Here is a 13,877-nt window from a genome sequence, read left to right on the forward strand (position 1 = left end):
TTATTCAAATTGGTTTGGTCAGACTGGAAGGAACAAAACAATACTGACTGGAAGCCCAACACTACCTCTAGTGATACCTAATTTAAGACCTTGTCCCTGCAGACGATAAAGACCTACACAAATTGACCTAGTTTAAGTACTAAGCACCCTCCTATCCTCCTTGTTCCCCCCCTTTCCCTCCCCTAACTTTTATGTTCCCCCTTTTCTTTATATAAATATATATTTACATGAGTTTAAGAGGGAAAGCAAACCCTCTCCTTGTTTCCACGTCGCCTTCAAACTTTTCTACTCGAAACCCATGGGGCTATTCCTGAGCCCTTTAAGCAAGGCCTCGTAGAAGGCCCTAACAATCCGATAAATTTTCCTTTTTACTCTCACCTTATTAGCTTGAGGTGTATGCTGGACACCAGTCTATCACGGGTAAAATTTACCATGGTCTACCAAGTATTTATGTTGTTTACTGCATGCCTAGTGGGTTTTGAGTATCCCAATATTGTTTATATTTATGTACCATTGTTTTGCTATTGAAAAGTTCATTCAAACCCTGTATTGCAATTTTATTATCCTTAATAAAATATTTAAAACCTAAAAAAAAAAAATTTGACTCTTGAGAAAGACGATTCAAGCTATTAATAAATGTTTTGTTCCTTTTAAACTTACAACTACTTCTGTTGTTTTTTTTTGTGATATCACCGATCAGTGAGTATATACTATTTTTATTCTCAGAGTCCTTCCACTTTCAATACCGGAGTACTTTTATCCCCAGCTTGGCTGTTTCATCATCCATTGAAGGGACCCTTCTTGACTGGCCGACATCTGATAACTATGAGTGAGTATACTGCACTTATATTATCAGGCTTAATACATACACATCAAGCAAAGTCTCTTTGTCCACAGTGAGATCTTAATACCAAGATCGATACACATAGGACCTGCACCATCTATACTCTAAAGCTTCATGAGTGCATAAGGTGTTGGGGTAATGATGCTACTATCAAACATTATAGTGTTGTGGGTAGGGGTCTTGGAAGAAGGGGAGAATAAGGAGCTATCTAGAAACATTGCCGAGTTATTCATATAATCAATATTTTGAAACTTAAAGTGACACAAAAGTGAAAAAGAAAATGTTTTAATATGAAGAGTACTTTATTATTGCAGATTAACAGCAGTGGTTGTATGTCCCTTAAGAAAACAAGAGTTTGTAATAGTGACTGTCAATGTCCGTTGACCAAACCAATCAATGAGCAACATATCCAAATGTTGCTTACACTATCCCTCGTAGATTAAGCACTATGTCCTACAACAATTTCAGCAGAAACGGAATAAAGCTCAGCAGCCGAGGACTGTAGCTCCAAACCATGAGGATTCACCAGCTACCTCTTACCCGTCAACCTCCGTCTGTATCCACGCTGTTTTACTTTGCACTCGCTATGATCTACGGGTAAGGTGTGTAATAGAGGGGGCTGTCACTAGGGCCCAATACTGGAACAGAGCAACTCGGAGTGAAAATAATATCCAATGCAAAAGGAAAGTCTACAAGTCCATGTTTTATTGATAGTTTGCACAAAACTTTAGGGGGATGTGGCAAACCTAGCCACTTCTGGACTATAACGTAAGAAAGGTTGTCTGTGACAGACCCTTCGGTCAGGACTGAAAGTGTTAACTTTATTTTCTAACCACAAGTGGCTGGCTCCAGCTACAATCTAATTAATGCTTAGCATTCTATTGTTTGATCACCCCCAGAGAGAAACGCCTAAGTGATAAGGAGAGTCAAGAGTGTCCTGTGGTTGAAGTGTTTAAGTAATATAATCCTATTGTATCATGTCAAGGGCGCTTCTCCCTTTTATCTAATGTACAACATTCTTTCAACCCCCATCTGGGGGGGGGGGGGTCAAAAACCTGTATAAATCTGTATGCTGCCTTCAAATAAAGTGTTATTCTGTTTAAAACCTGAAAACTGGCTGGGTTGTGAATTGCTGATTCCCTATGCAGGACATTGTTCCCTGGTGTTAACCCTTGGTATCCGGTTGGTACCGTTACAGGGGACATACGCACAGACCCTATTACGTGTATATACCCCTGAAGTTGAATGCAAACTATCAATAAAAGTTATGTTTTATGGACTCCAGCTGCAGAGCAACAATGCAGTAATGGGAGCTAGATGAACACATTGGGTAAGCCAAATCTGTGCAGCTACCAGTCAGCTAGCTCCCAGTAATGCTTTGCTGCTCTTGAGCCTGCCTAGGTATGTTTTTGAACAAAGGATGACAAGAGAACAAACATTTGACAACATAAATATATATAAAAACATCTTTAAATGACATGCTCAATCTGAGTCATATAATTCTCATTTTGATTTATTTGTTCCTTTAACAGGATAGTAAACTTGACATAATCCATAATCGAAGCGATATTTTACAGGGACTTTAATTGATAACTTCTAATGAAGATGCGCTGTAACTTACTGTTTATTCTAGCCTCGCCATTCTAATACCGTGCACTCCGGCCGCCCACTTCAAAACTCCCTTTAAAGGGACATTAAACACTAAATAAATGCAAGGTAGAATGATGCATTCAAAGAAAAGATTAGTCTTAGAATACCATGTAGATGGATTTTTTAAAATATCAGTAACTGTTTAAATAGTGACAAAATAAGTATAAAGTTTTAGTGTCTATAAAACAATGGGAGCTACCAAATTGTAACTTAGGTTACCTTCTCTGCTGTGGCCAATTAGGAACAGTTATAAATAGGTCACTAGAGTGTGCAGCCAATGGGGTATATTTATCAAGCTCCGAATGGAGCTTGATGCCCCGTGTTTCTGGTGAGTCTGCAGGCTCCCAGAAACAGCAGTTATTAAGCAGCGGTCACAAAGACAGACATCGCAGGAAATCAACCTGATCGAGTACGATCGGGTTGATTGACACTACCTGCTGGCGGCCTATTGGCTGCGAGTCTGCAGGGGGCGGCGTTGCGCCAGCAACTCTTGTGAGCTGCTGGTGCAATGTTGAATACGGCGAGCGTATTGCTCGCCGTATTCAACGAGGTCTGTCGGACCTGATCTGCACTGGCGGATCAGGTCCGACATACTTTTATAAATAGAGGCCAATGGCTGTTGCGGAATATAACAGTGTTTAGCACTTTAGTTTCTAACATGAACTGCCAAGCTCACAATTTCAGAATGGAATTAACTGGAATGGGGGACAAAATAAATAATTAAAATATATTGCAGAGCTTTTTTAGAAATACGATTTATTATTTTATATTACCATCTCAAAGTGTTTAATATCCCTTTAAGGTAGATACCGCTGGTGCCTCTAACAAGCAATAGAGTTATCCACCTACATAGCTAAAAGTGACATTTTAAGAACGGAGGGGGGGGGGGGGGCACCTAGTAATTTGCACATTTCTATGATCAAGCACAGAAATATTAAACTGCTTTTGTCCTAATTACATAACCACTCCAATGTACATAGTGCGGCATATGACAAAGATTTAATAAATAAATAAAAACACAAGAGTATTCAATATTTTTATTTTCTTTAAAAATAGAATTATAGCTAAATCAAACATGGCTTTGGAACAGTAGAAAATGACAAAAGCAGCAAGAGACAGACATTGCACAAGGAGACAGAGTAGTTAGTGTCACACGGGTGTAAGGGGCTGTCACAGGGATTAATAATGTCCTATCAACATGAGACATGATTCAGATAGAGCAGTGATATTAAGCAACTTTCTAATTTACTCCTATTGATTTTTCTTAGTTCTCTTGCTATCTTTATTTGAAAAACAGGAATCTAAGCTTAGGAGCCAGCCCATTTTTGGTTCAGTACCCTGGGTAACGCTTGCTAATTGGTGGGTACATTTAGCCACCAATCAGCAAGCGCTACCCAGGTGCTGAACTAAAATGGGCCGGCTCCTAAGCTTACATTGCTGATTTTCAAGTAAAGATAGCAAGAGAACGAAGACAAATTGATAATAGGAGTAAATTAGAAAGTTGCTTAAAATTGCTGCTCTATATGAAACATAAAAGAAAAATATAGGTTTCATACTCCTTTAAGATTGGTATGAATATATATATCTCAGTAGTACTAAAAGGTAGCTGTACAATGTGAAGATTGGGCCCCTAGAAATGGAGTAGACTAAGAACTAAGATCAGATATATGAACACACTGTGGCAATGAGGTTTTCAGAAATAAAAAAAAAAAAAGGATACGACACAGTGAAGTCGCTTTGCTTTTAAGACAATGTAATACACAGGACAAACAAACAAACAGTATATATATTGCTGTTTTATACATTCTTCCAGTGGTTTCCAGTCTGCGCATTCCCATACATGAGCACAGGGGGTTACTTAGTGGCTCAGTTTGTTCTCAGAAGCACCTGTGCTGGGTACAGTAACATCACTGACCTGGGGCAGACCAGGCTACAGACCACAAACACTGGGAAAATACCCGGCATAGTACGTACGCTAAAGTCTTTATTTGTATGTTTTTGTCATTTTCTTAATTCGCATCCAGCACCAACTGACCAAAGAGGATATTCCAGAAAACGCAGGGTCACTGGATAAAGGACTCCTCTTGCGAAGAGAATTACTCTACGGACCACAGTGCACAAATAACATTTTCTGTAAAGGCAAATACCTAGGAGAACTGCCCCATGTAGAGGTGCGGAACAGAAGCGCCATTGTGGATATTTCTCAGAGCTTCTCATAGGCGAGTTATAGTCTCCTTAGAACCTGGTCTCATTATCAGACAAGGTCAGATTTTTATTTCATGAAACAAAACTTCTGGTACAAAAATCTTCCTCACCAGCTAAATTATTTTATATTTTGTACAAGGAGAAAAAGGATTCACCCCAGAGCGAGACACTTTGGTGGAACAATGCAGCCAAACTATAATGGGGAGATTTCCATTTGCAAAGAAAAAAGATAAAAAACAACAACATATAAAACAGAGTTTAACAGCCACATAAAGAAATGATTGTTGTAAAACTCGGGTTTTCTCTAATCGCTTTACTTTTTATAGCGATGGCGGCCATCTTGCATATGAATTATTTATGGAAACTAAAACAATGTTCTTAGACCAACAGGGTTTTACAAAATAGTGTTGGATGCTTTATTTAAACAATTGCATATATTTCTCTCTCTAAACAAAACAGATATTTGTAAGGAAATGGTATCCCCAAAAACAAAACCAGATGTGATGATGATTGTGACATCATTAAAAAACAAAAATCATCTTTTAGAGCTACAGTTAAAGGGATAGTTTAGTCAAAATAAAACTTTTATGATTCAGATTTTCAGCAATTTTAAGCAACTTTCTAATTTATCTCCTAATTTCAATGTTTCTTCGTTCTCTTGGTGTCTTTATTTGAATGTAAGCTTAAGATCCGGCCCATTTTTGGTTCAGCACCTGGGTAGTGCTGATAGGTGGCTACATTTTAGACACCAATCTGAAAGTGCTACCCAGATGCTGAACCGAAGATGGGCCGGCTCCAAAGCTTACATTCCTGCTTTTTTAAATAAAGATACCAAGAGAACTAAGAAAAATTGATAATAGGAGTAAATTAGAAAGTTGCTTAAAATTGCTGCTCTATTTGGGGTTTAAAAGAGACTATAGGAGCATTAGAAGTGCAACTCTATAACACTAAATACATTTCATGCACCTCCCCCTCTAATTATGGGTGATGTCATTTTGTAATCTAGGTTACACTGCAGGTATCGGAGGGAGACTTGCTGCACGTGTGCAAATACTTACGCATCGGAAAAAGTGAAAGCTAGTTTTCAACATGGCGGCCCCATGCCGCGAGGGAGGAGGGGAATAACAATACTATGATTATAAAATGTATTTAGTTCTTAACGTCCCTTGAACACATGATCACTTGTCATTGCACAGAAAGTGTAGATCATTTGCTATAAATAAAACTGCTGTGCACGTGTCTTCTTCATATCATTCTGAAATAAAAGCCTTGCTGTGTATTCTGTATAAAGGGAAAAAAGGCAACTAATTCCTATGAGGTCTATAGTATAGGTTCATTGTTGGCATAAAAATTAGGTTTTATGTTATTTACATTTAATCTTAGAACATTCTAGTCCCTGTGTCATTAAAGGGACATTGAAATGAACATAAAAATGTAGTCTAGTGTGCCCCCCTAAAGTTAAACACATAGCTTGGAAGCTACAACAAACTGCAGCTATATATATTAGCTAATTAGTACAATATGTAACCAGAAATTGTAATGTGCAACAGCTCCTACATAGGTCTGCTAAAGGGTGTAAACACATAGTTTACAAGGGACATTAAAGCAATAAGCGACTAATGCTGGGGGCCATAAACCTAGAGCGCAGTGAAAAGCAGCAGAGCCAGGGTTTACCTTGGTAGTTTACGGAAGGAAGGATTTATCTGTAAAATAAACACTAGTGACATAGGGTCTAGAATGCCCCTTTACAACTAGCAGAACATATTTAATTGACAAGGACATAGAAGAATGGAAACAAAATGGTTTGTTCATTATATAAACGTGAAACAGACCTGTACACCATTTTAAAATACCCTCTTTAATGTGCAATAAAGAGAATTGCTACCGGTTATCCCTAAGACAATTCTACTGTCGCTCTCTGGTCCATAAAACAATAAGAAGATGGGTCAGGACAGTGAACAAACCTCACAAAAAGAACCCAACAAGGTGTCCACAGGACACCATGTACAAAACAATTTGTGTAGAAGATTAGGCAATGGTTTCCTTTGGATGAGGGAGCTGGGATATGCCCACTGTTGGCGCTTAGAGTGGGCATCAGAGCACAGCTTAGTTTTAATCGTTGGACTGTGACACTGAATAAGCAGGATGCCAATCTGTTGTCATTATTAATGTGAAATTGAATTATCACGTTTAACTGAGTTTACAGAACGTGAGCTGGTCAGTAACACCTCCTTTTATCCAGCATTGAAGTGGCAGAAATACCAGTTGGACGCAGCATGAAAGCAAGTGGTTATCTTCTCTTCACGGTTAAAATATTCCCAGCTCAGAAAAGCAAGTGCTGGTCTCCAGGATGAGCGCTTTTGTGTAAACCTTGACAGTGTAGAATAAAGTCAGAAAGTCTTGGGTGCTAAAAATGGTGTCAGCCAAAGCAAAGCCCAGCGTAGACGGGATAAACCCACGACCGTACTCCACCATCCACGTGCCGGAGCTCCACTGGACAGAGGTGGCCTCTCCTACTTCATGTACAATGGTGTCACCTGGGGGGGGAATAGGCAGAGACGTACAGTGAAACAAAGATATGGATGTAAAAGGCTTAAACACCTAAACTTTTAAATCTGGTCAACAGGTCAGAGCACTGGCATAAAAAACTTCTAATTAGAAGTCTGTTAATTAATCTGTAAGATTACGGTCAGATCACATAAAAAAACTTCTAATTAGAATTCTTAATCTATAAGATTACGGTCAGATCACATTAAAAAATGCAAACTCAAAATGTTATGATTAAAAGGTGCTGAGACTTCTATAGAGATCGCAACTCCATTTAAATTACAGCAGACTAACGGGCTGGCACAAACTTTTTATTAACATCATAATATCACAGTTGTAACAGTACAAACAGCCATACAAAGCATATTGTCATAAAGTCAAGCCTAGGTTTGACTTAACTGTAAGCAAGACAGATACTTGCCAAAGAACAAATTCTTGTAAAGGTCCTTAGTAATGGCTTCATAAAGTCCTTTTCTTGATTCTGTGCTGTGGTCGCTTGGTCTGAAAGTTACCTTTATAAATATAATTCTAACTGCTTGAGAGTGAAGAATTGGGGTATGATTACCATGAAAACCTCTTGAAGGCCACATCTGGGGGTACATCTATCTTTATCTATAACTTCACTTGATTTATTAATTATCCTAAAGGGAATTCCTGTTAACCATCAATTCCCCTGCATAATCCAGTCAAACCTTATCTTGAAAAACTGTTTGCCATTTCCTTGAATCCTAGAGGCCAGTACTGACATTGTATAGATGTTGTCTATTTTATCATTTACTTCTTGCCCCATTGGGGCCCCCACTTTCCAGTGTCTGGCAATATATGTTCTAGTAACTGTACAGAGGATTTTAAATGAGCGTGTTGGTTGCAGAGTTAAAGGGTGTGAGATGTTGATTCAGAAGGGCCTGTGCTATTGTCTGGGTAATGGGTTCTTGGAATAGTTTACTTAGTAGCTTCTGCAGTTGAACCCATATGTTTTGTAACCTGGGGCAATCCCACCACAAACGTTTAATTTACAGGTAAAGGTGACATTCTCTGCTCATTTCAAATCCAAAATGCCAACGCACACATCCATTTAACTATGAAATATTAATCATTAATATTATTATGGTGACACTTAGTAAGTAATTCATTGCAAGTCTTAGCTATACATACAGCAAAATAGACAAACGAATGAGACCTGAGAATTGTTTTCCCCCCAATAGTCAAAGATATTTTCAGGGAAATACTAATTAACAGCAAAAAAATATTGATTTTTTGTTTTGCAAACAAGTAAAAGTCAGGGAATTATCCTAGAATATGATTAATGATTATCTGTAAAGTGAAAGGTGTAATAGACTTTGCATTTACAAGGGGTTACCTGCATTACATTTTTAGAATTAGCCAAATAAATATAATAATGAAATAAACCATTGTTAACTCACTTCCAGTGATTGAGGACAGGTTTCCTTCCTAGGGGCCTTAGATTTTAGGGTGTGTGTGGGGAGAATAATTGGAGGGGTGTTTAGCAATGAGGGGCATATTGGAGGGCCACATCACATTTAATTCTCTTGTTGGTAGAGAGGGACGGCAGTCAGTGTTACTGCTGAGGGTGAAGTCACTATGTATGGAAGAGAAACAGATTGTGCTAAAGGGCTGTTGCTAACAACTTGTTTGGAATACGATTGCACAGAGATTGTCACGATTAGGGAGAATATTGCTGCGGAGCGTACAGGTGTGACAGCTTAGGTTGGAATGGTACCAAGTATGGGAATAAGGAAGAGAACTGGTGAATCCTCACAAATAGTGAGCAGGGCAGGAGAATAAGATAAAATGAAGCTTTGCCACCAGTTAGACTGCAGATCTGCATGCAGGGAGAAAACCTTCATGCTAAACCTATTTCACGCACCTGGATAGAAGATCTCACTTTTGGTCGTCCCTTCTTTCCATTGACGAAATGTCCCTGAGAGTATAGTGTCTGAGATCTCCGCCCAGTAACGGCCTGAAACAGAGTTATTGAGTTATTATTACAAAACATTATGGTTTTATTTAAGGAACAGTAAATAGAATTGCAAAAAATATAGCGGAGCACCAGTCCAATTTGTTGTAAAATAAAAGAAAACTTTATTTTTCATTTGGTTAAAAAGAACAACAACAGGGTGCCATTCTCCTAATAGGAGTCAGCTCCTACAGCTGCTGACATGTTTCGGCTGTTGCCGTTATCAAAGCTGCTTGTTTTTGCAGGTGAAACCCTGCCCTTTAAAAAAAAAAAAAAAAAAAATGAACAATGACTCCTATTGGATAATGGTTTGACAACATTCATTTGTAAATTAACCCATTTATTTCCTCAGGATTAAATGCAGTTCTGCCTAGTGACTGAAACAAATTTTTTTTTTTTTACAATGCAAAAAACATAATTTATGTAAGAACTTACCTGATAAATTCATTTCTTTCATATTAGCAAGAGTCCATGAGCTAGTGACGTATGGGATATACATTCCTACCAGGAGGGGCAAAGTTTCCCAAACCTCAAAATGCCTATAAATACACCCCTCACCACACCCACAATTCAGTTTAACGAATAGCCAAGAAGTGGGGTGATAAAAAAGTGCGAAAGCATATAAAATAAGGAATTGGAATAATTGTGCTTTATACAAAAATCATAACCACCCCAAAAAAAGGGCAGGCCTCATGGACTCTTGCTAATATGAAAGAAATGAATTTATCAGGTAAGTTCTTACATAAATTATGTTTTCTTTCATGTAATTAGCAAGAGTCCATGAGCTAGTGACGTATGGGATAATGATTACCCAAGATGTGGATCTTTCCACGCAAGAGTCACTAGAGAGGGAGGGACAAAATAAAGACAGCCAATTCCTGCTGAAAATAATCCACACCCAAAATAAAGTTTAATGAAAAACATAAGCAGAAGATTCAAACTGAAACCGCTGCCTGAAGTACTTTTCTACCAAAAACTGCTTCAGAAGAAGAAAATACATCAAAATGGTAGAATTTAGTAAAAGTATGCAAAGAGGACCAAGTTGCTGCTTTGCAAATCTGATCAATCGAAGCTTCATTCCTAAACGCCCAGGAAGTAGAAACTGACCTAGTAGAATGAGCTGTAATCCTTTGAGGCGGAGTTTTACCCGACTCAACATAGGCAAGATGAATTAAAGATTTCAACCAAGATGCCAAAGAAATGGCAGAAGCTTTCTGGCCTTTTCTAGAACCAGAAAAGATAACAAATAAACTAGAAGTCTTTCGGAAAGACTTAGTAGCTTCAACATAATATTTAAAAGCTCTAACAACATCCAAAGAATGCAATGATTTCTCCTTAGAATTCTTAGGATTAGGACATAATGAAGGAACCACAATTTCTCTACTAATGTTGTTAGAATTCACAACTTTAGGTAAAAATTGAAAAGAAGTTCACAACACTGCCTTATCCTGATGAAAAATCAGAAAAGGAGACTCACAAGAAAGAGCAGATAATTCAGAAACTCTTCTGGCAGAAGAGATTGCCAAAAGGAACAAAACTTTCCAAGAAAGTAATTTAATGTCCAATGAATGCATAGGTTCAAACGGAGGAGCTTGAAGAGCCCCCAGAACCAAATTCAAACTCCAAGGAGGAGAAATTGACTTAATGACAGGTTTTATACGAACCAAAGCTTGTACAAAACAATGAATATCAGGAAGATTAGCAATATTTCTGTGAAAAAGAACAGAAAGAGCAGAGATTTGTCCTTTCAAAGAACTTGCGGATAAACCTTATCTAAACCATCCTGAAGAAACTGTAAAATTCTCGGAATTCTAAAAGAATGCCAAGAAAAATGATGAGAAAGACACCAAGAAATATAAGTCTTCCAGACTCTATAATATATCTCTCTGGATACAGATTTACGAGCCTGTAACATAGTATTAATCACAGTCAGAGAAACCTCTTTGACCAAGAATCAAGCGTTCAATCTCCATACCTTTAAATTTAAGGATTTGAGATCCTGATGGAAAAAAGGACCTTGCGACAGGTGGTCTGGTCGTAGCGGAAGAGTCCACGGATGGCAAGAGGCCATCCGGACAAGATCCGCATACCAAAACCTGTGAGGCCATGCCGGAGCTACCAGCAGAACAAACGAGCATTCCTTCAGAATCTTGGAGATTACTCTTGGAAGAAGAACTAGAGGCGGAAAGATATAAGCAGGATGATACTTCCAAGGAAGTGATAATGCATCCACTTCTTCCGCCTGAGGATCCCGGGATCTGGACAGATACCTGGGAAGTTTCTTGTTTAGATGAGACGCCATCAGATCTATTTCTGGAAGCTCCCACATTTGAACAATCTGAAGAAATACCTCTGGGTGAAGAGACCATTCGCCCGGATGCAACGTTTGGCGACTGAGATAATCCGCTTCCCAATTGTCTATACCTGGGATATGAACCGCAGAGATTAGACAGGAGCTGGGATTCCGCCCAAACCAGAATTCGAGATACTTCTTTCATAGCCAGAGGACTGCGAGTCCCTCCTTGATGATTGATGTATGCCACCGTAGTGACATTGTCTGTCTGAAAACAAATGAACGATTCTCTCTTCAGAAGAGGTCAAGACTGAAGAGCTCTGAAAATTGCACGGAGTTCCAAAATATTGATCGGTAATCTCACCTCCTGAGATTCCCAAACTCCTTGTGCCGTCAGAGATCCCCACACAGCTCCCCAACCTGTGAGACTTGCATCTGTTGAAATTACAGTCCAGGTCGGAAGCACAAAAGAAGCCCCCTGAATTAAACGATGGTGATCTGTCCACCACGTTAGAGAGTGTCGTACAATCGGTTTTAAAGATATTAATTGAGATATCTTTGTGTAATCCTTGCACCATTGGTTCAGCATACAGAGCTGAAGAGGTCGCATGTGAAAACGAGCAAAGGGGATCGCGTCCGATGCAGCAGTCATAAGACCTAGAATTTCCATGCATAAGGCTACCGAAGGGAATGATTGTGACTGAAGGTTTCGACAAGCTGAAATCAATTTTAGACGTCTCTTGTCTGTTAAAGACAGAGTCATGGACACTGAATCTATCTGGAAACCCAGAAAGGTTACCCTTGTCTGAGGAATCAATGAACTTTTTGGTGAATTGATCCTCCAACCATGATCTTGAAGAAACAACACAAGTCGATTCGTATGAGATTCTGCTAAATGTAAAGACTGAGCAAGTACCAAGATATCGTCCAAATAAGGAAATACCACAATACCCTGTTCTCTGATTACAGACAGAAGGGCACCGAGAACCTTTGTAAAAATTCTTGGAGCTGTAGCTAGGCCAAACGGCAGAGCCACAAACTGGTAATGCTTGTCCAGAAAAGAGAATCTCAGGAACTGATAATGATCTGGATGAATCGGAATATGCAGATATGCATCCTGTAAATCTATTGTGGACATAAAATGCCCTTGCTGAACAAAAGGCAAGATAGTCCTTACAGTTACCATTTTGAACGTTGGTATCCTTACATAACGATTCAATATTTTTAGATCCAGAACTGGTCTGAAGGAATTCTCCTTCTTTGGTACAATGAAGAGATTTGAATAAAACCCCATCCCCTGTTCCAGAACTGGAACTGGCATAATTACTCCAGCCAACTCTAGATCTGAAACACAATTCAGAAATGCTTGAGCTTTCACTGGACTTACTGGGACACGGGAAAGAAAAAATCTCTTTGCAGGAGGTCTCATCTTGAAACCAATTCTGTACCCTTCTGAAACAATGTTCTGAATCCAAAAATTGTGAACAGAATTGATCCAAATTTCCTTGAAAAAACGTAACCTGCCCCCTACCAGCTGAGCTGGAATGAGGGCCGCACCTTCATGTGGACTTAGAAGCAGGCTTTGCCTTTCTAGAAGGCTTGGATTTATTCCAGACTGGAGATGGTTTCCAAACTGAAACTGCTCCTGAGGATGAAGGATCAGGCTTTTGTTCTTTGTTGAAACGAAAGGAACGAAAACGATTATTAGCCCTGATTTTACCCTTAGATTTTTTATCCTGTGGTAAAAAAGTTCCTTTCCCACCAGTAACAGTTGAGATAATAGAATCCAACTGAGAACCAAATAATTTGTTACCCTGGAAAGAAATGGAAAGTAGAGTTGATTTAGAAGCCATATCAGCATTCCAAGTTTTAAGCCATAAAGCTCTTCTAGCTAAAATAGCTAGAGACATAAACCTGACATCAACTCTGATAATATCAAAAATGGCATCACAGATGAAATTATTAGCATGCTGAAGAAGAATAATAATATTATGAGAATCATGATCTGTTACTTGTTGCGCTAAAGTCTCCAATCAAAAAGTTGAAGCTGCAGCAACATCAGCCAGAGATATAGCAGGTCTAAGAAGATTACCTGAACACAGATAAGCTTTTCTTAGAAAGGATTCAATTTTCCTATCTAAAGGATCTTTAAACGAAGTACCATCTGACGTAAGCACAAACTTACTTCACCACCTCCATAGGAGGCAAAGTTTGTAAAACTGAATTGTGGGTGTGGTGAGGGGTGTATTTATAGGCATTTTGAGGTTTGGGAAACTTTGCCCCTCCTGGTAGGAATGTATATCCCATACGTCACTAGCTCATGGACTCTTGCTAATTACATGAAAGAAAAACAAAAATCA

General features: G+C 38.8%; 1 protein-coding gene across 1 annotated transcript in view; it reads right to left on the minus strand.

The window, feature by feature from the left end:
• Positions 1-5,091: 5,091 nt before the first annotated feature.
• Positions 5,092-13,877, minus strand: part of SIGMAR1 (sigma non-opioid intracellular receptor 1) — a 29,507-nt gene continuing 20,721 nt past the window's right edge. The window contains exons 3-4 of the mRNA XM_053700980.1: positions 9,135-9,227; positions 5,092-7,236 (exon numbers count right to left, since the gene is read on the minus strand). Coding sequence (XP_053556955.1) covers positions 7,007-7,236; positions 9,135-9,227 — 323 coding nt within the window. The 3' untranslated portion in view covers positions 5,092-7,006. The remainder of the gene's footprint in view (positions 7,237-9,134; positions 9,228-13,877) is intronic.

Source organism: Bombina bombina, chromosome 2 (genome assembly GCF_027579735.1).
Source record: "Bombina bombina isolate aBomBom1 chromosome 2, aBomBom1.pri, whole genome shotgun sequence".
NCBI classification, from domain to species: domain Eukaryota; kingdom Metazoa; phylum Chordata; class Amphibia; order Anura; family Bombinatoridae; genus Bombina; species Bombina bombina.